Raw genomic sequence first — 24,696 nt, forward strand, 5'->3', positions numbered from 1 at the left:
AATAAACAAGAAAAAAGGAAAGATTATGTTACATGGTGATTACGTGCAAAGAAAAAAAAATAAATCAGGAAAAAAAGATGGAGGGTTTAGCAAGGAGAGAGGGCAGAAGTCATGGCTGTCAGAGGAAAAACATTCTGAGCAGAGGAAATAGCTAGAACAAAGACCCAAAGGTAGGAAGATGCTTATTATATTTAAGGAAGAGCAAACAGGTCGGTGTGGCTAGAACAGAATGAAGAGGGGAAAGTAATAGATGGGGGGGAGAGGTAAAGGGGAACAGCTAGGGCTTCCTGGAGGAGCCTGTGAGGAAGGTTTTCATGGACAAGTAAGACAGCAACATTTGAAAAGGTGGGGGGGGGGTGGAAGGTGATTCCAGGTAATTAGAACAAAGGAAAACAAGAACCAGGATTTTGAGGATGTTTAGGAATCAGAGGCTGACCAAGAATGGAATGAGTATACATGTGAATGTGAGAGAACATGAATGTGGTGAGGAAGGAGATGGGGCGGGGTGGAGGGGGTAGATGATGTATGATAAATATTCAGTCATTGACCCTCTGTTTAGGAGCTGTGGAAGAGAGACACAGGGCAGGGAGGCACCAGGGTCAAAGACAAGCATTAGCCTTCCCTTTAACACAACCCTTTGCTTTTCCTGGCAAGAATAAAATCCTGTTCCAGAGAGTTGCTTTAGTTATTATATTTATTTAAAAAAAAAAAAAAGGGGTGGATTATTTTGAGATTTTTGTGGGGAAAACACTTTAAATTTTCTTGTAGTAGGAAGAAGAGAAAATATACAAGAACTGGAATTTAGACTATTTTGTTAACATGAACTGAATTGAACTTATCTAATACATAGTGAATCATAAGATGAAAATGACTAAAAAGTAGGACTGAGAAGGCAAAATAGGAATTTCAACTTTTTAAAGCGCCTTCCACAAAATGGCTAATTCATGGCTAAACAATGAAGAGTTAATTACCTCTAATTCTACATAAAGAGGATTCTGTTTTTATTATCCACTTTGAATTCAAAGGTATTCACAGGGCAAGAACTGGGACCTTCCTCATAGTTCAACATCCCATACCTAGAACAGTGCCTACATAGAAGATTCAAATGCCCTTTTAATGAATAAAAAGCCTACCCATCACAGTCCATTTCAGTCAAATGACACAGTGCTAGAGTTGTCATATACCACCTTGAATCATTATTATTAATGGAATAACAAAAGCAGAAAAAGAGAAAAAAGGGATGTTTTCTTTCCATTTTGCCATCTGTGCAATACAACGACATACCCCAGAGGAGTCGACAGTAAATTACCCATATGACAGAAGGCCATTTCAGCTATATACAGGAGTGTTGTTTGGAATAATGGGATATATATCATGATTAAATCCAGTAAACAAAGCTGTTGCAAAAATCAAAGGAAATTTCCCTTAATATAGCCATATGAATTGCATTAACGCTCCTTTTGAAATAGAAAACAAAAAGCATAAAGCAATCTGAAACAATCTCTTTCCTTTTAATCCTTCAAGAACTCAATGGATTTAGGGAATTCAGTTTGCTTCTCTATAACTCTTCTTTAATCCCAAATTAACAATACCTTACCCGCCCGTTTGTCTCAAATAATGCGAAAGAACACAATTAAAAACACAACAGCTCTTATCCCCTCTTGGTCATGGAATGTTCTAAATCCCTGAGAGAGGAACTGCTAAAGTAGGGAAAAAAAAAATCAACCAAATACAAATGATGAAACATCTGCCAGGAAAAGCAGAATTCTACACAGGATGTTTGTGCACACATCATTTTGATTAGTATTACACTGATTACAGTTAAAATTGACAGACCTGGTTTCATATGACTTTTTAAATCAAGCTCAACCACTTAATTTTTTTCTCTAAATGCAAATGTCTAATGTCAATATTGTTTCTCATCTACCGTCTTTCATGAAGCATTTTTCCATGCTAAGCCTAGTACTCCTCATGTGCTAGGGGATTCGAAGTTCCCTGGATACCACAAATAAACGTAAAAAGCCTTTATGCCACACAAAAAAAGTACAACAGTGATTTGCAACGGTGTGGTTAGTTTTACGTGTTGGTGGCGATCAGAGCAAGCAATGAATAGACAGGGTGCTCTGAGCTGAGTAAAAAAGAAACCCGTCCGCTTCATCCCCAAGATGCAACAATAAAGGCATCCTCCCCACGTCTCATACTTGACCAGAAAGTGGCCCTATTCCCGGGAGCCAGCCGACCGCAGGAAAGCAGCCCGGCTCGGGGCCGGGCCCGGCCTGCCTCACCTTATAGACGTCCCCGTAGGTGCCGCTGCCGACCCTCTGGACGAGCTCGTAGTCCTGCTGCGGGTTCCGCCTCAGGATGTCCGCGGCAGGCCGCAGCGGGGCCTCCATCTTCGCTCAGGGCCCGGCCCCCGCCGGCTCTGCCCGCGGCGCCCCGATTCCCGCTAACGAGGACGAGCGGCGCCGCTTCCCAACATGGAGCCTCTGCCCGCAGCTCCGCCTGCACGAGGGACGAGCAAAGGCTACAACCCGGAGCGGCCCAGCCCCTTCCCTTCCGCCCCGCCGGGGGCCGCGGTCAGGCGGGCCTGGGAGGGTCCACGGCGCCCCGCAGTCCCGTCCCGGGCGCGGCCCTTCCCCCTCCTGACCGCCCGCGAACAGCCCGGCCGGTCTCCCCGCCGCCGGGGGCCTGGGGCCGGCTCGGTACCCGAGGGGGGCGGCCCGGCTCTTTGTTGAGCGCGGAGTCCCGCACCTACTTCCGCGCCGGCGCCCGCGTCCCGCTTCCCGGCACCCGCCGGCCACTCCAGGTCTTGCGCCGCCGCCTCCCACCGCACCGCACGTCCTCTCGCGGCGGCGGAGGCGCGTACCGTCGCCGCCGCCGCCGCCGCCGCACCACGTCCCCCACCCGGGGCTGCGTCACCGGGTGAAACGTTCCCGGCCAGCGTGGGTCGGCGCCCAGCGGCCCGCCCGAGCGCGCCGGCCGCGGGACCAGAGTGCCGCCCTGAGGCCTGGTCGGGACACGACACCCTCCCGGCCGCCAGGCCACCGCGCCCCCTGGCCGGGCGCGTCCTTTCGGGGCCCAGGCTGTGCTGCCCACTGAGATTACGGACGCCCCTGGGCATTCGTGAACCGACGGGCCTCCGGTAAACCGCCCCCCAGCTTCGTCAGGTAAATTTGGAGGGTGACGGGTAGAGGGAGAAGGGTGGGCACGAGGGCAGCCTTTCCAGTTCAACACGGAAAAGGTACGCTGAGGGCACTGGGCCAGAAGTAACCTGGCCGTGGGGCGCCAGGGAAGGAGGTGGGGGAGTGCCGGGTCAACTAAGGCGCGGCACACCCTACTGCACCTTCCTGTTTTGCAAATCATTCCCAGTGGGACCAGTTTGAGGCTTCCCTACACACCTGCACAACCTGTCTTCCACTGGGTTTTTCCACATTTCTGAGCCTCAGTGGCCTTTATCCCTGTTGGGCACACGCGGTGCCTCACCGCGGGGATTGCTCCTTGAATGAGATCCGGAGTTCTGCAGAAGCTAAAACAAGAGCAGAGACCACAACGTGATTCTGGATCTAGGACCTCCTCAGTATGTGTCTGGGGCAAGACATCATTATTTGGCAATATCTCAGTATCGTTATCTGCAGCTTGAAGAGAATAAGGTTTTGCATCTGACACCTCGGAAAGTGTTGATAAGGCACTTTACAGGATTATGAAGAGGGTTATCAAATAGAAGAGGTTGTAAAATAATTCGCAGTGCACAGAATATGGAACAGGAGTTCGAGGAAGTAATTTGGCTGATGTTTCACAAACTATTTTGCAGTTTCAGTTCCAGTCCTGTTCTGAAGGTAGAAATAAAGTTGCCAGATTTATGTATCCTGGCAAAGATATTTCTGGAGTTCAGTAGAGGTTTTGAGCATAAAAGCCAGATAACACTCAGCCAATGCATTTAATAACTGAAAAATCACAAAAGAGCAAGTTGCAGATGTTGGCTTGTGGTTTTGAACATTCAATTCAGTTCTGTTCTTGGGCAATATACTCCTTGTTGGTGATCATTGTAATTAATTGTATAATGCAGAAATTAAATTTACACCTTAACAGGACAAGGAATATATGTATTTTCTTGTGCTTCATGCACAAAGGGCACTTATTTAGGGAACATAAGTAAGCTCAGACTTACATGCTCTATGGACAAAGCCTATGTGTTTGCTGCATTGAAAAAATTGTTGAAGAACAGTTCCTTCTTTCAAAGCTTCTTGGCACTTGTTTTGGTGGGCACATACTTTTGGCTTCAATGACTCAAAATCTTTTCAAATGTTCTATTGGTATCCTAGTACTTGTTTACTGTCATAGATTCTTTTTTTCTTCCTTTGACCCTATAAGCATTGATCCTTTCTCTAGTCTGAAATTTATTCTTACTTATTTATACTTGCATTATTCCAGAGAATTTGAGGCAGCATACAGAAAATACATACTATACCACAAAATAGAAATAAGTAAACGAAGAAATAGGTATGCTGTTGAAGAGAGGGAAAATAGGATACCAAACAATGCAGCAAATTGGCCAGAGAGTTTTATAGTGTTTTTGAGATCACAATGAAGCAATTGATCAAGAGAGGCACATCTTGTCCTGATCTGAAGACTTTAGAAAAGTTTACCTCATGAGCCTTCATAAAGTGAAAACTCTGAATTCCCAATTTGGAACAAGGATAAATGTCTGGTAATCCTTCAAGCATGTTATTCTTGAAACACAATGTTTGATATGAATTGGGCAATAAAAAGTTTAAGGTCATAGGCTTCAACAAGACTCTGGAGTGCAGATATTTTTATGTTGCCAGCAATGGCAGATCCATATGCTTTGACCATCAACCCAGAGGTGGATAGCATGGAAAAAATTGAAATTCTATGTGGTGGTTAAAAAATGTGTCTGTTATAATCATTACTTGTACCACAATTGATGCAAAGAGGAAAACATTTGCTTTATTCCAACTCCAAAAGAATCTTAAGGATTTTAAAATACTGGTTGAGTTCATTTAAATAAGATCAGTGAATTCATAGCTGATGGGTTAAGTATTATACGGTTGGTAGAGAAATTCAAGTTCAATTTCCATAAAATAAACATATGGTACATAAATTTAGTTTTACATTGTAAACAATTAAGCACATAGTTTCAATAATAAAGAAAAAATGTGGTGGGGCGCTTGGATGGCTCAGTCTTTAAGTGTCTGCCTTCAGCTTGGGTCATGATCCCAGGGCTCTGGGATCGAGCCCTGCATCGGGCTCCCTGCTCTATGGGAAGCCTGCTTCTTCCTCTCCCACACCCCCTGCTTGTGTTCCCTCTCTCGCTGTGTCTCTCTCTGTCAAATAAATAAATAAAATCTTAAAAAAAATAATGTGGGGCACCTGGGTGGCTTAGTCGGTTAAGCATCTGCCTTTGGCTCAGGTCAAGATCTCAGGGTCCTGGGATCAGCCCCAAAAGGGCTCTTTGCTCAGTGGGGAGTCTGCTTCTCCCTCTCCCTCTGTGCTCGCTCTCCCTCTATGCTTGCTCTCACTCTCTCTCTCAAATAAATAAATAAAATCTTTTTTAAAAATCTTAAAAAAATAATAGTAGTAAGTATTACTAAATAAATAAAATTTTGTATTATATTGCTAAGTAAAAGTAATATAATAATAAAAGTAATAATTAAAAAATTGTAGCTAACAGGAGAGTTTCTTACAAACTACCCAATATTATAACAAGGTATGGAATAAGAATAGATATAGCTTGATAGGCCCTTCATCGCAGCCTCAATATCATATATTCATTGTGTCTTCATAATATCTGACATGTAAACATCTTCCAGGTTTTACTCTTATCTACATAACAACCTATAATGGTTTGCTCTGTGCTTTGTAGTGTTTTCCGTTCTTTCAAAGTTCTTTAGTAAAATGCTAATTATAATCGGTGGCTTCTGGTTTCAACTTTAGCCAACGCTGAATTAAAAAAAAATTGGGGACTTAAAATTTTTTAACTTCTAGGTAGAAGTTAGTAAGCTTCACAACTTACTATCCAAACAGAAAGGCTAATTAAAACTCTCAAGTGTGACAGAACAGAGCATGAGGACAGTAATTTTTGTGTATGGAACATATAGGCTTAACCTATATAATCTCCTGATGAACCTTCCAGCATAAACTAGTTGCAAAATGTAACTCTGTGTAATTGAGTTTATTGCTCCATAGATTTGTTAGATATAAATTAATTAAATTTTGGAAGACATCTGCCACAGTTATGATTTAGATTTTCAAATAGTTCAACTATTCTTTCTGTTATTAGTTAGGGTCAGTTGTCTATTGAAGAACCATATTTTCCAAGTATAGAAAAATTCTGTTTTGCCCTGGACAGCAATAGAACATGTATCTCATTCAGAATCAGTATCAGGTCATTATGATGGGAATTTTAAAAAAGAAGAATTAGGGGTGCCTGACTGGCTCTGTTGGTGGAACTTGCGACTCTTGATCTCAGGGTTGTAGGCTTGAGCCCTACTTGAGGGTAGCAATTACTTAAAAATAAAATCTTTAAAAATATATGAATAAATAAAATTTAAAAAAATAGAAAAAGAAGACTTGAGGAAGGCAATGCACATTCCATTTTTATCCAGCTTGAAATGATCATCTGATATGTTAAAATGCTTTTTTTATTAATCTTGACTCCCAGGGTGGATTTTAGGTTTTAATGAGGACTGGTAGCAGTGTTCTTGCATTCAGTTCACAATTTGGTCCTGTCTGCAAATTCAGTAGCTAAGAAAAAAAAATGTAAGTTATAAATAATCATATGTTGTTCCTTGTTGATTTCCTCACAGTATAATAAGTATAACATTCAGAAGGGATGCTTGAAGTTTGCTCACACCTCATATAAACTAGTGTTCTGAGAAGCCCTAATGTACAGAAGAGACTACCTTGCCTGGCTGTGGCCCTGTCCTACAGCTGTATTGCTCTTAGAGGATTCTAACTAGCTCTCTTTTTCCTTGCCCCTTTAAGACGAGTATGATAACGGCATTCCGCTGTTGCTGGTCTCACGGTGTTTCACTCTCCCTTATTGGTTCCTTTAACCCTGTCCTCATTTTTATAAATAGTCCTTTCATTAGATTCTCTTTCTGTGCTGTATCTCTCTTATCAGAACCCTGATTGATAGTTACAGGAATTGGAAGAAGCCTCAGAAAAGAAACCCTTGCTTTGTGGGATGGTATTACTCACATAATCTGATGATTACCTGTATAAACTTCTTGCCACAGAAAATGAAACAATGGCATCACAATTACTGAAATAACCATCGGTAGTGGCAAGAGATGGAGTGTGATGGAGGGCGCAGCACTGGAAGACCAATCTCTTGCACTTAGCTGCTTTGATAGTGATGATTACTAAAATCATGGTGTCATTTGCTCTGATTGCCTCTGAGAGAATACATGGGAAAAAAGACAAATGGCCTGAATTCCAAACTTAAGGCATGAGTAGAAAATCAAAAAGCTTCTTTGACAGCTTTGAAGAAACATTTCTCATGTAGCTGCAGAGAAGATAATGGCTGAGAATCAAGCCCATGGCCGAATAGTAAAGGCTATCAAGTTGCAACATTAATTAAATGTGAGACCTAGATCTGTTATGCTAAGGTAAGATCCCTGGTAGAGAAGTATTGGGACCCTGCAACAGGGAATGGGGGCATTTGGGTAGATAAAAATGAGGCTGAGAACTTTGAATAAGAGTTACATTTCAAATAGGTGATGGGCATTAAGGAATGCAGCACTTGTAATGAGCACCAGGTTTGTATGGAAGTGATGAATTACTATATTGTACACCTGAAACTAATATTACACCGTGTGTTAACTAACTGGAATTTAAATAAAAACTTTTAAAAAGAGAGAGATTTCAGCATAGCCCTGATGGAGAAGGACAAGACCAGTTCTTGAGGAGAAAACTTACACACTGAAGGAATTACAGGATCTTGCCAAATACTTACCTGTGATTCAGGTTGACTTGAGTGGCTGGTGGTCTTTCTGAATTGGTTATTCGAAGCTGGTAGACTATATGTTGAAATGCCAGAACTTCCAGGGCATACTGTAGAGGAAGGAATCTGAAGATTCAGGGAGATGGGAATGGTGGACTTGCCCTATTATGTACATCCTGCTTAGTAATGCTCTATCCATACCATCCCTATGACGGCCCATAAAATTTACCTTTATCAAGGCATTGAGTAAAGGGCCACAGATACCCTTGAAAAATTCTTTGGTGGCTGTCCTAATTGGTTGGAAATGATAATGGAGATGCCACAGTGAAATAAGGATCCATGATTTCAGTGGGAATATTGAGATCCTGGTAGAGGCCAGGTGGGACTTAACTGTCAAAGACATGTTCAGCGCAGTTACCATGATAACCCTCAGGAGGAAGTGATAATCAGGGTGTTTGACTGTAAGGATCTTTTTGGTTCTGTATGATCATCAATGTCTAGGAATGAAAGAAACCAACAGTCCACTTAAGTACTACTTGACATATGTAAGCAGAAAAGTTCTAGGTCTGACGAGCAGAAATGTAACTCAAGTCCCTGTAATGGCGATTCAATACATATCACCCAATTCTTAAATTGTAACCAGTTCACAAGCCTGGAGCCCCTTAATTGAGGGAGAAGCCTCATAGTTGTATTTCCACAAGTGGAGTCTTTACTAGAGCAAATCATCATGGCCCTTGGCACCTAGAATGTAGCTATTGACTTGAAACCTAGAACGTAGATTTCAGTTTCTCCCTCTCCCTCTGCCCCTGCTAGTGTTCTCTCTCTCAAATAAATAAAATAAAATCTTAAAAAAAAATAATCAGAAGCAGTTAGCCTTCACATGACTGGTCATTGTCTTACCTCAGGCCTTTGTAAACACTTCAGTTATAATATGGTATCATTCCAGAGGGACCTTTGTTTTCTCGATATCCAATAGAACATCCTGTTACTCTATTACCTTGATGATGTGGTGCAAACTGGATAGGTGGACAGGAAGTAGCAACTGCCCTAGATACCTTAAAAAAACCTTTCTATCAGAGGATGAGAAATAAACCCAGTTCAGAGACCTGTGCAATAGGGAAATTTCTAACAATCAGTGGAGTTACTGTGCCCCACCTTGCATTGCCCACCTTAAAGAACAATACACAGTGCTTGGTTGGCCTGTTTGGATTTTGGAGCCACCATACTGCATGTGCTGCTCTCTGACCCATTTACCATGTAAACTGTATGACTGCCAGTTTTTCATATGACTTGGAAAAACAGAATGCCCTACAGATGGTCCAGGTTATTGGCGCAAGCTGCACTGATAGGGTTTTGGAATAAGAATATGCCCTCATCTCCTGACAACTATTCTCCATTTGAAAGGTAACTTGGCTTGCTACCAGGCCTTGGCAGAAACTAAACACCTGACTGTGGGATACTAAGTGACTGTGTGATGTGAATTGCTCTTTAGGAACTGGGTGTTATCTAATTTACTGCATCATAAATTGAACATGGGCAGCAGAATTTCATTGTCAAATGGAAAGACATATACTGGGGTGACCTGAGCTGATATGGAAGGCATGTATAAATTACATGGACAGACTTCCTCTGTACCTGCCCCTACTTCTTTGCCACCTTTTTTTTTTTAACCTTTTCTATGGGCTCATGCTCATTTAGCAAAGGAAGGAAAAGCTTGGGCCTGGTTTATTAATGGTCTGCATGATATACTAACACCAACTGGAAGCCTATAGCCTCTGAATTATGGCCCTACCCATAATGAGGTGGTTTTGAAAAATAGAGATGAAGAGAAATTCTCCCCATGGGCATAACACTGAATAGAACATCTGATTATCCTCTTCGTTAGGAAGGAGAGACGGCCTGAGGTATAGATCTATCTTTATGTAAAGTGGCCAGTAGGTGGACCAGTAACTTGAAAGGAAGAATATCTGAGACAAGGAAGTCAGTGGGAGAGGTAATACAGATAGATTCTCAAAATGGACCCAGAATGTGAAAATATCTGTGAACCACATAACTGCCCACAAGAGGGCATTCATTCCAATAATCAGGTTTACAAGATGGTCTGTCCTACGGATGTCAGCCTCTACCTAATGACCCTGATGCTAGTTCAATGGGCTCATGTACAAAAGGAATGGAAGCCAAATGTGGATTCAGCAGCATGGACTTCTACTCGCCAAGGATAATAGTTACTGCCACTATGGAGTGTTTAACCTCCTTATAACAGGGCTATTGCCCGGGCCCCAGTATGGTAGTATTTCCTATACAGACCAGTCAACCACTTGGTGGCAGTTTATTATACTAGATCCCTTCCGTTATGGAGAGAAGAGGGATTCATCCTCAGAAAATAGATACATATTCCAGTATGGGTTTATGTTCCCTGCCTGGAAAGTTGTTTTTTGTTTTGTTTTGTTTTGTTTTACTAGTACCACAATTCATGGATTTATAGAATGCCTTATTTCATCATCATGTATTATAACATTAAATCTAAGCAAGAAATTCATTTTACTTTGAGGAAAATATAGCAGTGAAATCATGGCCATGGAATTAACTGATCTTACCTCAAACCCATCACTCAGAAGCAGCTAGTTTGAGGGAATGGAGGAAAGGCCTGCAGAAGGATCAGTTGTGATGCTGGCTGGGAGATAACCCAGTAAGGATATGAGATAGGACTTAACCCAATAGCCAATATATGTTGCTATCTACCCCACATTCAGAATGTGTGGGCCTAGGAACCAAGGGGTGGAGTGGTGGCTCTTCTATTCCTAACAACTCACTTGAAGAATTTTTGTCTCTACAACTTTGTCTTTAAAACATTGGGCTTGGTGGATTTGAAGGCCTAAGGGACAAATACTATCCCCAGATAACACAGTCACAATTTCATTAAATAGGAAACTGAAACTGTCACCTGGTCCATATGAGGCCTTTGAACCATTGAGGCAACAGTTAGAGAGGGGATCATTGTACCGATTGGGGTGATTGGTCCTCATTACCAAGGGGAATTGGTTATTGCTCCACAAAGTAAATAAGAAGGACTATGTCTGAGACCCCAGTATGTACTAAGATACCTCTTGGTATTCACGTGTCTAATTATTACTGAACAATACGAAACGGCAGCAACCCAGTAAAGATAAGGCCACTAAGGACTTGGTCACGTGGAAGTAAGTTTTGGGTCACCCCATCAGAGGACATACTAGTGGAGGATAAGGGGAAAATGAAAGCTGTGATTATCACCTGGGCCTTGTGCTCAAAAACTATCTTCTCTTTCCTTATCAGAACCACAATTTTGTTGACCTTTTCTGAGTGTCTGTGTCCATCAGATGAGACTGAGACCCTCCCCAATGCTAGGGGATAAATCTTGATTGGCCTAGCCTCTTTTCTCTTACTAAAGGGCTAGACAATTCTAGATAATAACACATAGGTAAAGTCTGTGGGAGTGCTTCTGGAAGGTTTTCCTTGCTTTTAACAAGGTACACAAGGCACAGACATGCCTTTTTTGTTTCTAGGCATGGCTAACTGCTTCTGGTGACTGGAATGGCAGATGCCATTTTGGCACCATGATAGGAGCCCACATTACAAAATAAGTCCACACACTAAGGATGGTAAAATGCAACCTTGGTCCTTGTGGCAAAGGCTGCTGGTATTCTCTAAAATCCATTTCCCTTCTTTAAAAAAAAAAAAATATTTCAGTAATCTCTACATCCAACATGGGGCTCAACGACCCCAAGATTAAGATCATGCTCTTCCAACTGAGCCAGCCAGGTGCCCTCCCTTCTTTCTTTAATATGAGATTTCTTAAATTTTAGTTGGATACACATACACATAATATATCAAATAGGTGGGACATGTACTGGTCAATAGTATTTGAGTAGAGGTGATATGTGCCACTTCTGAGTTGTACCCTTAGAATAGATATATGCCCTTCTTTCCTTTCTTCCCGTCTATTTGACTGGAATGAGGATGCAAATGCCCAAGCAGCCATCTTGGATTATACCATGGAAGTCCAAGCTTACGTTCCTTGATATTTCAAAGCCACCATATTAGCCCTGGAGGGTTTATGTTCAGATTATGTCATGAGAGAGAAATGAATATCTGTCTTAAACCACTGTAATTGTTTACAGCAGCCAAATCTATGTCCTGACTAATATGGTCAATGATGATATTGAGCTGCTGAATTAATCACCACAGAACCAACCCATCTTCAAAAAAATTATATGACAGTAATTGCCCTTTTGCGTTAAGCTATTATAGGGAAGGAACGAGTTGTAGCATCAACTATGGAGAAACTTGTGATTGAGAGAGCCCTTTTCTTTCTTAAGGAGGTTACATTTTATTCTTTTTTTTTTACTGAAGTATAATAACACATACTTTTATATTAGTTTCAGGTGTACAATATAATGATTCAGCAGTTCTGTGCATATTTCAGTGCTCAACAAGTCAAGTGTGCTCTTAATCCCCTTTATTTATTTTACCTATCTCCCACTCACCTCCCCTCTGGTAACCACCAGTTGTTCTCTGTATTTGATTCTGGTTTTTGTCTTTTTTGTTTGTTCATCTGTTTTTTCTTAAATTCCACATATGAGTGAAATCATACGGTATTTGTCTTTCTCTGTCAGACTTATTTCACTTAGCACCCTCTAAGTCCATCCATGTTGTTGTAAATGACAAGATTGAGAGAGCCTTTTTTTTAGGATGGGGGGAAATGAGCACGGTGAAGGAACCAGTGGGGGAAAAAAAGCATTGAGGATATAGGAGGGAGGGAATAATTTATGAAGTAACATTCCAGTGGGGTCAGGATGAGAGGAGATCTGGAGTACTAATGTACAAATACCTTTCCTTCTTTTTTTCTGATTTAAAATAAACTTGACCTTGACTTTTTAAAAGTAGCCTATTGCTATGTAATTGCCATGCCATATAATCCACCAATTTAAATTGTATAATTCAGTCATTTTTCATATATCCACAGAGTTGTACAGAATTGATTTCAAACATTTAAAAAATTTTAATTGCCCCCAAAAGAAACCTGTACTCAAAAGCAGAAACTGAGGGTTTCTCTTCAACCTCCCTTCCACCCTCCCTAGCCCTAGGCAAACTTTGATCTACTTTCTGTCTTTATAGATTTGCCAATACTGTACATTTAATATAAATGGAATCATACAATATGTGGTCTTTGTGATTGGCTTCTTTCAGTTAGCATAATATTTTCAAGATCCGTGGTGTAGCATATATCAGTACTTCATTCCTTTTTATGGCCAAATATTCCATTGTATAGATACACAGTTTTGTTTATCCATTCATCAGTTATTTGGCATTTAGGTTATTTCCACCTTTTGACTCCTATGAATCATGCTATTATGAACATTCCTGTACACACGTTTTCATATAACATATGTTTTCATTTCTTTTGGGCATATATGAGTGGAATTGCTGGCCATATGATAACTCAATGTTTAACTTTTCGAGAAGCTGCCAGACTGCTTTCCAAAGTGGCTACACCATTTTATATCCTCACCAGCAGTGTATGGGTGTGCCAATTTATCCACATCCTCACCAACACTCATTGTCTTTTTCATCCTAGTAGGTAAGAAGTAGCATTTCATTGTGGGTTTGTTTTTTTTTTTTAAGTAGCCTCCACTCCCAGCATGGACCCCAATGTGAGGCTTGAACTCATGACCCTGAGATCAAGACCTGAGCTGATATCAAAAGAGTTGGATGCTTAACCGACTGTGCCACCCATGTGGCCCTCATTGTGGTTTTGATTTGCATTTTCCTAGTGACTAAAGATATTAATCATCTTTTCATGTGTTTATTGGCCATTTGTATGTCTTCTATGGAGAAATGTCTAATAGATCCTCTGCCCATTTTTAAAAGTTGAGTTATTTGTATTTTTACTCTATCATACTGATACTTCAGATTCTGACTCAACACCACAGGGTTCATTCTATCCTTCCTCCTTTCCTTATTATAACTTTATCTTAAAAAGCAAGAAATCTGGCTCTGATTATGTACCATATATTTGTCCAATCCTAGTGTATATATAAAGTAATTTCAGAATTGTTAGCCCATGTATGTCCTAGAAGAAAAAAAATCTGAAGTATGTTGTACACCTGAAATTAAGGTAACATTGTGTATCAACTATAGTCAAAAAAATTTTTTAAGTGAACTAGAGTATGATACTTGTGTATAGTTTTTGTCTTTAGTCTTATAGCATATAGTCAAAATACTGTTTTCTGAAGTTTTTCAGATTAGTTCTTCCTACACCCTCAGTGTAGTTATGTTATTCACCTGTAATACAGTTAGATTCACTTTTTTTTGTTTGTTTGTAATTCCATTTTGAGAACTCTCTCTACCCCCATAACCTGGTTGATTTCAATTATTTATTTATTTTGGAGAATGTGAAACATTACCATGGCTCTAAGAAACAGAGCTATATAAAAAGGCTATACTTAAGGAGGATCAATCTTCCTCACCCCCTACTACCCTGTTCCCATTCTCCCATTACTTCCATCCTATTCCCATCCATCCCCTGTAGGTAACTGATCTCACTAGCTTCTGGTTTATTTTTCTTGTATTTCTTTTGCATAGAAGAGCAGATACCTTTGTTCTTTCATATCCTTTTCTTTCTTACAGGATGGGTAAAGCATTTTCACTTTTCCCCCTTCCATTTAATAGTGTATTCTGGAAATCAGTCTGTATCCATTCATAGAGATCTTCTTTATTCTTTATTACAGCAGCATAGTATTTCATTGTGTAGATATAGTATATTCACCCACTCTCATATATTGTTTCCAGTTTTTTGCAATTACATAAAATGTTGTAATAAATAATCTTGTATATATGTATTTTCATATGGTTGGAGGTATTTATTTGGAGTAGATTAAACTTATGGTTTTAAAAATAAATAAATATTTTTAGAATTGGGGGGAGAGGCAGAGAGAGAGAGAGAGAATCTTGAGCACTCTCTACACCCAGCATGGAGCCCAACACAGGGTTTGCTCACATGACCCTGAAAGCATGACCTGAGTTTAAGACAAGATGACCTGAGTTTAAGACAAGAGTCAGATAATTAACTGACTGAGCCACCCAGGTGCCCCCCAAAATAAATATGTTCTAACAATGTCTACTGTCAGAGTCTAGAAACAGTGAAACTTCTGCTAGCAATGAGCACAACTAGCACCCAGATCTTGGTTTCTAAATTTCTTTTTTCACTGAAAGGAGCCAGAACTTCTTGGAGAAATTGGCTAATTCTAGTTCTGAGGCAGGGAAAATACAAGGGAAACTTGAAACATTTTCTTATGCCAGAAAATAAGGAACTGATCACATAGGTGTTAACTTGAAGGGGCTCCCATTGGCCAAATTTAGGGCAATTTGAGGATTAGAAAGAATAATGATGATAAATAACACAATAATTTTTTTTTTTTTTTGCTTTAGATTTCATGAATCTATGTGGTTCTCAACAAAGATGGGAGAGGGAATGTCAGCTGCTAACTGTGAAATGTAAAAGAAATGATATAATTATTTAAAAATCACCATTTAAAAATCATTAATATAAACTTGATTCAGGCAAGGGTATCAATGGATACTAAAACCATTGGGTGAAGTTCTTGGCCAAGATAGTCACAGTCTCAAATATTATCCCACAGATTACCTATTAATTACAAAGAAAAGAGTTTTTTTAAAATGTATTTTTCAGTTAAGAATATATATTGTAAGGACCCATATATAGAAAAAAAAGAATATATTGAATTATACAACTTTGTGTGTCTGTGCATGTGTATGTGTGGAATCTATTCTTTTTAATGAGATTCACTGAAAGGGATTATCAGGCTAGAATGTGAGCTGAGAATTATAGTTAAGATATACAAGAAAAGCAGAACACACTTCTTTTTAGTCTATGAATTTAGTTTGTAGGTATAGGGTTGAGATAATAACTGTCTTCCTATGTTGTTTCATTAGTGTTTGGGGAATGCAACTCTACTGAAACTGTAATGTAAACTTGGTTTACAGTGTTCACAGCTCTGAGATCACTAGAAGCATTAACTGAAATATGGAATGCATAAGATTAGGCAGTGGTGGGTGAGATAGTTTGGTTTTGAAATGTTGATTTTGAAGTGTCAGTAGAAAAACAAAGTGAAGATGACCTCAGGCAGTTATAAATTTGGTTCTAGTATGATGATTTTCTCTCTTTGAGAGATCTTAAGACTAGAGGCATAGATTTGGGAATTATCAGGATGGAGGTCTTGTCTGAAGCCATGATAGCAAATTACATTGAGTAAACATAGAGTGAAGAGTTGCTTATGATGAAGAATAAGCAGAGACCAAAGATTTGGTAATTAAGAGGATAGCAGTAATTTTGTAGGCAAAACTGATCTGTAGAGTGTGGGCAACAACTGAACGCAGGAGAAAACTGTGTGAGGAATGGGATAATGGTATCCTGAGGGTCAAGTAGCATGAAAGGACTGTTCCTAGAATACTGAAAACTGAGTTTGCAGGCAGAGAGGAAGAAATCAGTGGAAAGGGAGAGGTTGAGAATATTTTTTTAAAAGTGTTTATTGCCTTTTGCTTTCTATTCAAAATTCAAAAGGTCTGCAACCTTTGTGGCTGCCAAGGCTCACCCAGACCATGTAGTATGATTTTACTTAAAATATTTGGCAATATAATTCCAGAGTTTTTCTCTGCAAATCTAGTGGGAAATTTTGCCCACTAGATATTGAGTTAGTTACATATTATGATGAATCTCCAGCTTTCATTTATCTTGATCTTGATCTAAATTTTGCTGTCCTAATTTTAAAAGGCAGGCCTGTTCAGTATACAGGTACAAAAATGCATTGATACCCTCTTTACCAGCATGACCTTGCTTTTAAAATGGGGGGAAATGGTGCCTGGTAGATAAATGCAGATTATTTTAATTTCTTTGGCTATATAAATGTTGCCTGCATATTTGTACTAATGTGTAACTCTTCTAGGAAACAGGTATTTGAACATTGAGAATAATGCAGTATATTGGTTTGTGTATTTCTGTGACTGGCTAATGCCGTTAAATTCTTTGAGAGTGTGTGTGAGGGGGTGCTATTTATTTGTATGTGTGTTTTCCATTGAAAATGTTGCAGTACATCGTCTGTCCCTGTCTTCATGCTCTGGGGGTGGGCCGAGGTAGGGAGGGTGTGACGCTGATATTTGTGTGAACTCGGGCTTGTGATGCTGAGCTTGGTTCATCCGCTTTCTCCTCCCTTCTCCTCCCCACTCCTTCCCACCAGCGCCACAGCAACATCCTCAGAGCCTGAGCGAACTGCGCCCAGCGGCGGGCACAGAGCCTCCCACCGCCAGCAACCTGCAGCCCGGGAGAAGAGCCAGCGCAGTGACAGCGCCTCACCGCCACCAGTCCCCAGACCACCATGGCCAAGAACCGCAGGGACAGAAACAGTTGGGGTGAGTAGCATATGGTGACTTCTGCAGCCTGCATGGGGACTAGCCTTCTGCTTCTGGGGACAAGAGGGCCAAGGGCTGATCGGTGGCGGAGTCCAGGGCTGGGAGACGGGCCACAACCGAGCTGCTCCCTGTAGGGCGGGAGAAAGCATGGCCGAGTGATACCGGGGTAGCCGGAATCGCGCTGTGGGAGAGGGCTGCAGCTTCTTGCAGGCCGGAGCCCCCTGCTTCTCCCCCGCCCTCCTCCCCCAGTCCTCCTCCTCGCAGCATTTGGACAGCACCCGCCGGTAGCCTCCCGGGGACTCGTTGGTTCCGCTTTAGCGATCGGTTGGCAGGAAGGCGATGAGAGTAGGCAGGGGCTGTTGTTAACCCGGCCGAGAGGGGTGGGGGGCGAGGGGGTGAGGATCCCTAACCTCCACCCCCTTCCGCGGGAGCTGTGAGCCCTTCCGCCTGGCAGGGCGCGGGCTCCCGAGCGGGCGGCGTGCTGGAACAATGAGGCAGAGCACGCCGGGCCCGGTGGGAGCGTTGCGGACCTGAGCAACCCAGGAGAAGGGGCGCCCGCTTGGGAGTCCCCCAGCACTACAGTACTTGTTTCAATTTGGGGCTTGGGTGGGGAATTTGGGAAGAAGGGAAGCAAAGTTGTGGTTTGCAGCCGCTGCTTCACCCCAACCTGGTACCCCACTCAGGCCAGCCCTGAGGGTGGCATTGTTCTTTGGTTTTACCTTTTGGAGATATTGGACTCATGATTCAGCACCAGGCCGAGGGGAGGGGGGAGGAGAGGCTAGGCCCAGTGGGTTCACGCGGCGAGTGGGTGGGCGGCGCTCACGCAGGCGGAGAAGAGAGAACGCAGTGATGCAGGAGAAATCGCAACCCCGCCCGCTCTGCTGCTCCAGACTTGGTTCAGGACGGAGAGTGTGGGCAGATTGGGCGTCTTTTTCTGCCTTGGGTTCCCGTTTTCTTCCAGTCACAGTGCTAGCCCCACTACCATCTTAGGAACGAAAGCCTTTCAGGGCGTTTTATTATCTGAACCAGAGCCGATCTTAGGTCCTTGGTGGGTAAATATTTTGTTATTTTGGAAAGTTTACATCCACTAGGAGTTTGGAGCTCCTTGATTGTCTTATGTGTCTCAATGAGATCTCTTCTGTAACTGTCCTTCAGACCAACAGGTATAAATTTATATTTTAATTGGTTGTTTTTGGCTGACTTTTATCAAAAGACCATATTTCTCGTTGCCTCTTTGGTCACAGGACCAACTTCACTCCCACTAGGCAAGGTTTACATTTGAGACATTATCCAAGATTTGTGGTAAGTGGGGGGAGTTGGCACAAGGAGGTCTGTCTAGTTGTCTGAATTTAAGAGAAGGTGGTTGCATTTTCTGAGATTACAAAACCCCAGTTTTAGTAAGTGTGACTATTGCAGTAACACCTTTTTCTTTGCTTCTTATGGAATTATGAGTAAGCTTTCTCAGTGTCCCCTTACCACCACCCTTTTCCTTGGCCTCCAGAGTAGGAATTTCTTGAATACTCACAGTTAAGGTGTGTATGTTCAAGTCAGTTTTGGTCTTGATCTCTGTGCATTGTTGACTCAACCCTGTTAAAAGACATGCATATGAAAATTTATTCTAAGGATTAAAATTTTTCTCCTTAGTGAAGCTTTGGATCATTATTCTTCAGTATTTCTTTGGGTACAGATTTCTTATATAGTGGAGGTTTTTTTTTTTTTTTTTGTCTCGGGAATGTGGTTCTCAAATGGGATTTGCATAAAAATCACATTGGGACCTTATTAGAAATGCACATTCCCACATCTTCCAGCTGGGGCTTTTTTTTTTTTAATTATTTTTATTTTATTTATTTTTATTTTTTTGTAAGTTTTTATTTTAATTCCAGTTAGTGTAATATTAGTTTCAGGTGTACAATATAGTGATTCAACACTTCCATACAACACCGGGTGCTCATCATGGTAAGTACACTCCTTAATCCCCATCACCTATTTAACCCATCCTCCCACCCATCTCCTCTCTAGTAACCATCAGTTTCTTCTCTATAGTTAAGAGTCTGTTTCTTGTTTTGTCTCTCTCTCTCTCTTTTTTCCCTTTGCTCATTTGTTTTGTTTCTTAAATTCCACATATAAGTGAAATCATTTGGTATTTCTCTTTCTCTGATTTATTTCACTTAGCATAATACACTCTAGCTCCATCCATGTTGCTGCAAATCACTCAGAGCTTTTCAGTCAATAGGTCTGAAATGGGGTCTAGGAATCTGCCTTTTAATTAGCATTTTAGGTGATTGACAAGCATTGGATGATTTATATTTGATGGGAACATGTCCCAGACAGTTTACCCAGAAGTCATCAAGAGTTTCAACTCAAGTGATGAATTAAGAAAAGAAATACTAAAGTCACTATGTGTTCACTGGATATTTTCACAGGAAAGAAATACTGGAATTGTGGAGTCTTGATGCTCTATGGAAATGCTTTACTACTCTGATTTTTCTTTACTATAAAGTATATATGACATAAATACGTAAATGACTTAGAAAAACGTAGCATATAGAGTAGGAAATAGACGTTTTTGATGAAGATTTTAGCCATGTCTGTCCTGATTCCATTTTATTACTAGCACCTAGTGTAATACCTAACATAGTAGGCATTTAATAATAACAAGAATAGCTAATGTCATTGAGCTATTATCATATGAAGTAGGTATTATAATCCTCATTTTATATATCAAAGGTAAATGATAGAGACAGGATTCCAACTCTGGCAGTTTGACTTCAGATTCTTTTATCTTCACCACTATGCTATACTGCCCCTTTACTGAATTGATAATACCTTCTGCAAATTGTATAGAACTACAGTTTTCAAGGCACAGTCACCTGCATTATTGCATTTGATCTGTAGCTTCTTTAGTTGGCTGGACATAGTTTTTTGTAAAAAAAAAAAAAAAAAAAACTGAGTCTCAGGTAGGTTAAATAATTTGGCAAAAATCATATATTTAGTAAGAGGACTGAAATTAGAACCTAGGGTTGTCTTCTAATTTATTTTCTATAACATAATACTGTGGAATTTTTAAAAAAGATTTTATTTATTTGAGAGAGAAAGCATGCACGCGCACAAGCAGTGGGAAGGGCAGAGGGAGAAGCAGACTCCCCACTGAGCAGGGAGCCTGACATGGGGCTCTATCCCAGAACCCTGAGATCATGACCTGAGCCGAAGGCAGAGGCTTAACTGACTGAGCCACCCAGGCGCCTCAATACTGTGGAATGTTTTATATGATAATGGGGCATGGTGTGAAGGTAGAAGGAAAACAGGCTCTTGTAGAAGCCAGAGGTCTATGATGAGAAAAAACTCAGCTGATAGCTTGTAAAAAAAAGACAGTGAACTAACCTTGTCATCTAGCTAAATACTTTTCAGACAAGTTAGAAAGCAGTGAGTGGAGTTCAAAGGTAGACTATCCAGAATTGGAAAATACAGTGATTTCCAAGAAAAGGGCAAGAGAGATTTGCAAAATCTGTACAGGAAACCTAAAATTCGGGTAAGAATTCTGTAGGACCATATCACAGCTAATATTTTTATCTGAGTAGTCAGAGACCTGTTAGGTTCTAATAGGGCCATGGAAACTACAAAGCAGAGAAGCATCTCTACTAACACCCAGAATTGGGGGTGGTGGTTGAGGATCATACCCAGAGATACAACTGAAAAGCAGGTCTGTGAGTAGAACTGAGAATCCCAACACCTGTACCTAAATCTGCACCAAACCAGAAGTTTATTTATTTATTTTTTTTTTATGTGATTTTTTAAATTGTTATGTTAATCCCCATACATTACATCATTAGTTTTAGATATAGTGTTCCATGATTCATTGTTTGTGCATAACACCCAGTGCTCCATGCAGAACGTGCCCTCCTCAATACCCGTCACCAGGCTAACCCATCCTCCCACCCCCCTTATTTTTTATTTTTTTAAAGATTTTATTTATTTGAGAGAGAGAAAGTGAGTGAGAGAGAGCATGAGTGAGGGGAGGAGCAGAGGGAGAGGAAGAAACAGACCCCCTGCTGAGCAGGGAGCCCATGCTGTTGCAGGGCTCTGATCCCAGGACCCTGGGATCATGACCTGAGCTGAAGGCAGCCACTTAACCAACTGAGCCGCTCAGGCACCCCTGAACCAGAAGTTTAAATAAATTTAAGCATTTAAAAGTCCATTCTTTAGAGGCAGACATTATTATTTGCATTTTAATATATAAGGAATCCGAGACTCAGAGAGCATGAGGAAATGTGCCAGAGGTCCCATAATTTATATAAGTTATAGATCCAAGATTTAAATTTAGGATTGTTTGCTTCCCCAGTCCATGTGATGAAGACAAGGAACTAAAATAATATGCCAAAAAGGTCCCGCAACAAGCCTATTGAGGCTTAAGCTGGTATAAGAAATCAATGCTCTATAAACTTGGTCGCTTTGGACTAGAAAAAAAGGCAAAGAATGTACTAGTGTGAAAAATAAAGGATTCAGATGACTCTCAGAGACAGTAACCCAGAAAGCATTCTTTCAAGATTGGGCTTAGAGTTTAAGTACTACCAGAAACAAAACAGAAATGCATCCTTTTTAATTTGTTTTTTTAATTACAATTGCTTAAAACTTGGGAGTCCACATGGGAATTTGGGTTTTCTACAATGTAACAGAAACTGTCAGTGCAATGTTGCTTTCGAAAAATAATATTTGTATGTCAGCTTTTTCTGCCCTTATTTAAAAAAAAAAACTATCTTAGCTTAGGTAAGTGTAAGGAGTGTCTATTTGTTGAAAAGCCATTGATCAAATATTAATTTTTAGGTTTCTGCTTTTGTTTTTTGAGGTAAGATTAAAAGCGATCTTGAGTATAGTATAGTCACTTCCTGCTCTTTCTTCTCCAATTGGCTGCATTCTATTTTTCTTGAAAGGAGACCATTTGTCCCTTTTTACTTGGCTCATTCTGTATATATCTATTCCTCCTAAAACAAAATAAAATTTCTACTGAGTCATACATGTACCTTCCCTACAGACTCTCCCCTCCCATTTCACTAATTTAATTTGCCTTCCCTATATCTTTTTTTCAAATACATTTTTCCTGTACCTATATATTTTTTATACTTTGTATCTTCTTACACCTTGTCTTGATGACTCCTGGGTTATATATTTGCTGAGTTTCAAACTCTGCAGCCTTTATTATCTTTAGAACCAGTGACTAGACTCTAAATAGAACCTGTGATCATCAGGAAAATGATCTACTGTGAGATCATTTTAGTCATAAAAAAAAGTCAGAGTGTTTTTGAATTTAGAGGCTCTTCCTCTTTTTATAAAGTTTTATGAAAAATATCTGTGTGTGGGGGCGCCTTGTTGGCTCAGTTTAAGCGCGAAGGTCATGATCCCAGGGTTCTGGGATTGAGCCCCCATCGGGCTCCCTGCTCTGGGGGAAGCCTGCTTCTCCCTCTTCCATTCCCCCTGCTTGTGTTCCCTCTCTCACTGTCTCTCTGTCAAATAAATAAATAAAATCTTAAAAAAAAAAAAGAAAGAAAAATATCTGTGTACAAATGAACAATATAAAACACAGATGTTCACTTTTGAAGAGAATGATAATGAGAATCTGTATGCCCCCTCCCAACTGAAGAAATAAAACTTTATCAGTATTTGACACTACTTATGTGTCCTTCCTTAATGGCATCCTTTCCTTACTCCCTGCCAAAGATAAACACTTTCATAAATTTGATGTTTATCATTTCCTGATCATTTTTAACATGTGTATATCAAATATACATTTTTAAGAACCTAATATAAAATGGAATCTAGATTATGCATTTTTCCACAAAGTATTTTGTTCATTTCACATCCTTGCTCACACTCGGTATTATAATAGATGTGAAAATGGTATCTCATTGTGGTTTTTTCTATGTGCCTTTTAGCTTTCTTGTCCCTCATTTCCTGATTACTGTCCTTAGGTGTTTAGTTGACTTTTTTTGTAGTGTAACATTTTAATTCCCCTGTCATTTATTTCTTGTGTATAGTATATGCTATGGTCTGAATGTTGGTACCCTCCAAAATTCATATGTGTAAAGTCCTAATATCCAGTGTGATAGTATTAGGAAGTGGGGTCATTGGAAGATGGCTTAGGTCATGAGAGTGGAACCCTCTGAATGAGATGAATGGGATTAACCATGCTTTCTTAAAAGAGGCCCCACAGAGATCCCTAGCCCCTTCCACCATGCCAGGATACAATGAGGAGTCTACAACTTGGAAGAAGGTACTCACCTGACCATGCTGGCAACCTGATCTTGGTCCTCTAGCTTCCAGAACCGAGAACTAAATTTCACTGTTTATAAACTACCCAGTCCAGGGGCGCCTGGGGGGCTCAGTCGGTTAAGCGTCTGCCTTCGGCGCAGGTCATGATCCTGGAGTCTGGGGATCGAGCTCAGCAGGGAGTCTGCTTCTCCCTCTCCCTCTGCTCCTCCCCCCACTCATTCTCTCTCTCTCTGTCTCTCTCTCAAATAAATAAAATCTTTAAAAAAAACACTTATAAACTACCCAGTCTATGGTGTTTTGTTATAGCAGCCTGAACTAAGACATTCTAGAACTACCATAAGGATTACATTTAATATCCTAAAGTTACAGCATTCTAATTTGAAATTATATCAGTTTAACTTCAATAACATACAAAAACTCTGCTCCTTTATAGCTCCATTTGCATCCCTTTTAGTTACTGATGTCACAGTTACAACTTTATACACTATGTGTACAAAAACATAAACTAATAGTTTTTTTAAAAAAATACGTTAGTCCCCAAATAAGACCTACAGATGGCCACAGACACATGAAAAGATGCTCAATCACTAATCATTAGGAAATGCAAATCAAAACCACAATGAGATCTCACCTTACACTTTTCAGAAGGACTAGAATAAAAAAGACAAGAAATAGCAAGTGTTGGCAAAAATGTGGAGAAAAAGGAACCCTCACACACAGTTGGTGGGAATGTAAATTAGTGCAGCCACTATGGAAAACAGTATGGAGGTTCCTCAAAAAATTAAAAATAGAAATACAGTATGATCCAGGCATTCCACTACTGGGTATTTAGCCAAAGAAAATGAAAACACTAATTCCATATGTATGTGTGTGTGTGTGTGTGTGTGTGTGTGTGTGTGTAATAATATTCCACACATTGAAATATTATTTAGCCATAAAAAGCTGTGATCTTGCCATTTGGACAACATGAATGGACCTAGAAGATATTATGCTAAATGAAA

General features: G+C 40.5%; 2 protein-coding genes across 11 annotated transcripts in view; one reads left to right on the top strand and one right to left on the bottom strand.

Moving 5' to 3' along the window:
• MAP4K5 (mitogen-activated protein kinase kinase kinase kinase 5) overlaps positions 1-2,895 on the bottom strand; it is a 108,533-nt gene extending 105,638 nt beyond the window's left edge. For 4 of the 8 annotated variants that reach the window (XM_032405063.1, XM_032405068.1, XM_032405060.1 and 1 more), the window contains exons 1-2: positions 2,752-2,893; positions 2,286-2,502 (exon numbers count right to left, since the gene is read on the bottom strand). In XM_032405063.1, the coding sequence (XP_032260954.1) occupies positions 2,286-2,393 (108 nt within the window). In that variant the 5' untranslated portion in view covers positions 2,394-2,502; positions 2,752-2,893. Of the gene's footprint in view, positions 1-2,285; positions 2,503-2,751 lie in introns of all 8 variants that reach the window. The other 4 variants (XM_032405065.1, XM_032405062.1, XM_032405061.1 and 1 more) reach the window with 4 other exon arrangements.
• Positions 2,896-2,931: 36 nt separating this feature from the next.
• ATL1 (atlastin GTPase 1) overlaps positions 2,932-24,696 on the top strand; it is an 81,669-nt gene continuing 59,904 nt past the window's right edge. For 2 of the 3 annotated variants that reach the window (XM_032405070.1, XM_032405071.1), the window contains exons 1-2: positions 2,932-3,167; positions 17,260-17,431. In XM_032405070.1, coding sequence (XP_032260961.1) covers positions 17,398-17,431 — 34 coding nt within the window. In that variant the 5' untranslated portion in view covers positions 2,932-3,167; positions 17,260-17,397. The remainder of the gene's footprint in view (positions 3,168-17,259; positions 17,432-24,696) is intronic. The other variant, XM_032405069.1, reaches the window with a different exon arrangement.

This window comes from Phoca vitulina, unplaced genomic scaffold, assembly GCF_004348235.1.
Source record: "Phoca vitulina isolate PV1807 unplaced genomic scaffold, GSC_HSeal_1.0 scaffold7, whole genome shotgun sequence".
NCBI classification, from domain to species: domain Eukaryota; kingdom Metazoa; phylum Chordata; class Mammalia; order Carnivora; family Phocidae; genus Phoca; species Phoca vitulina.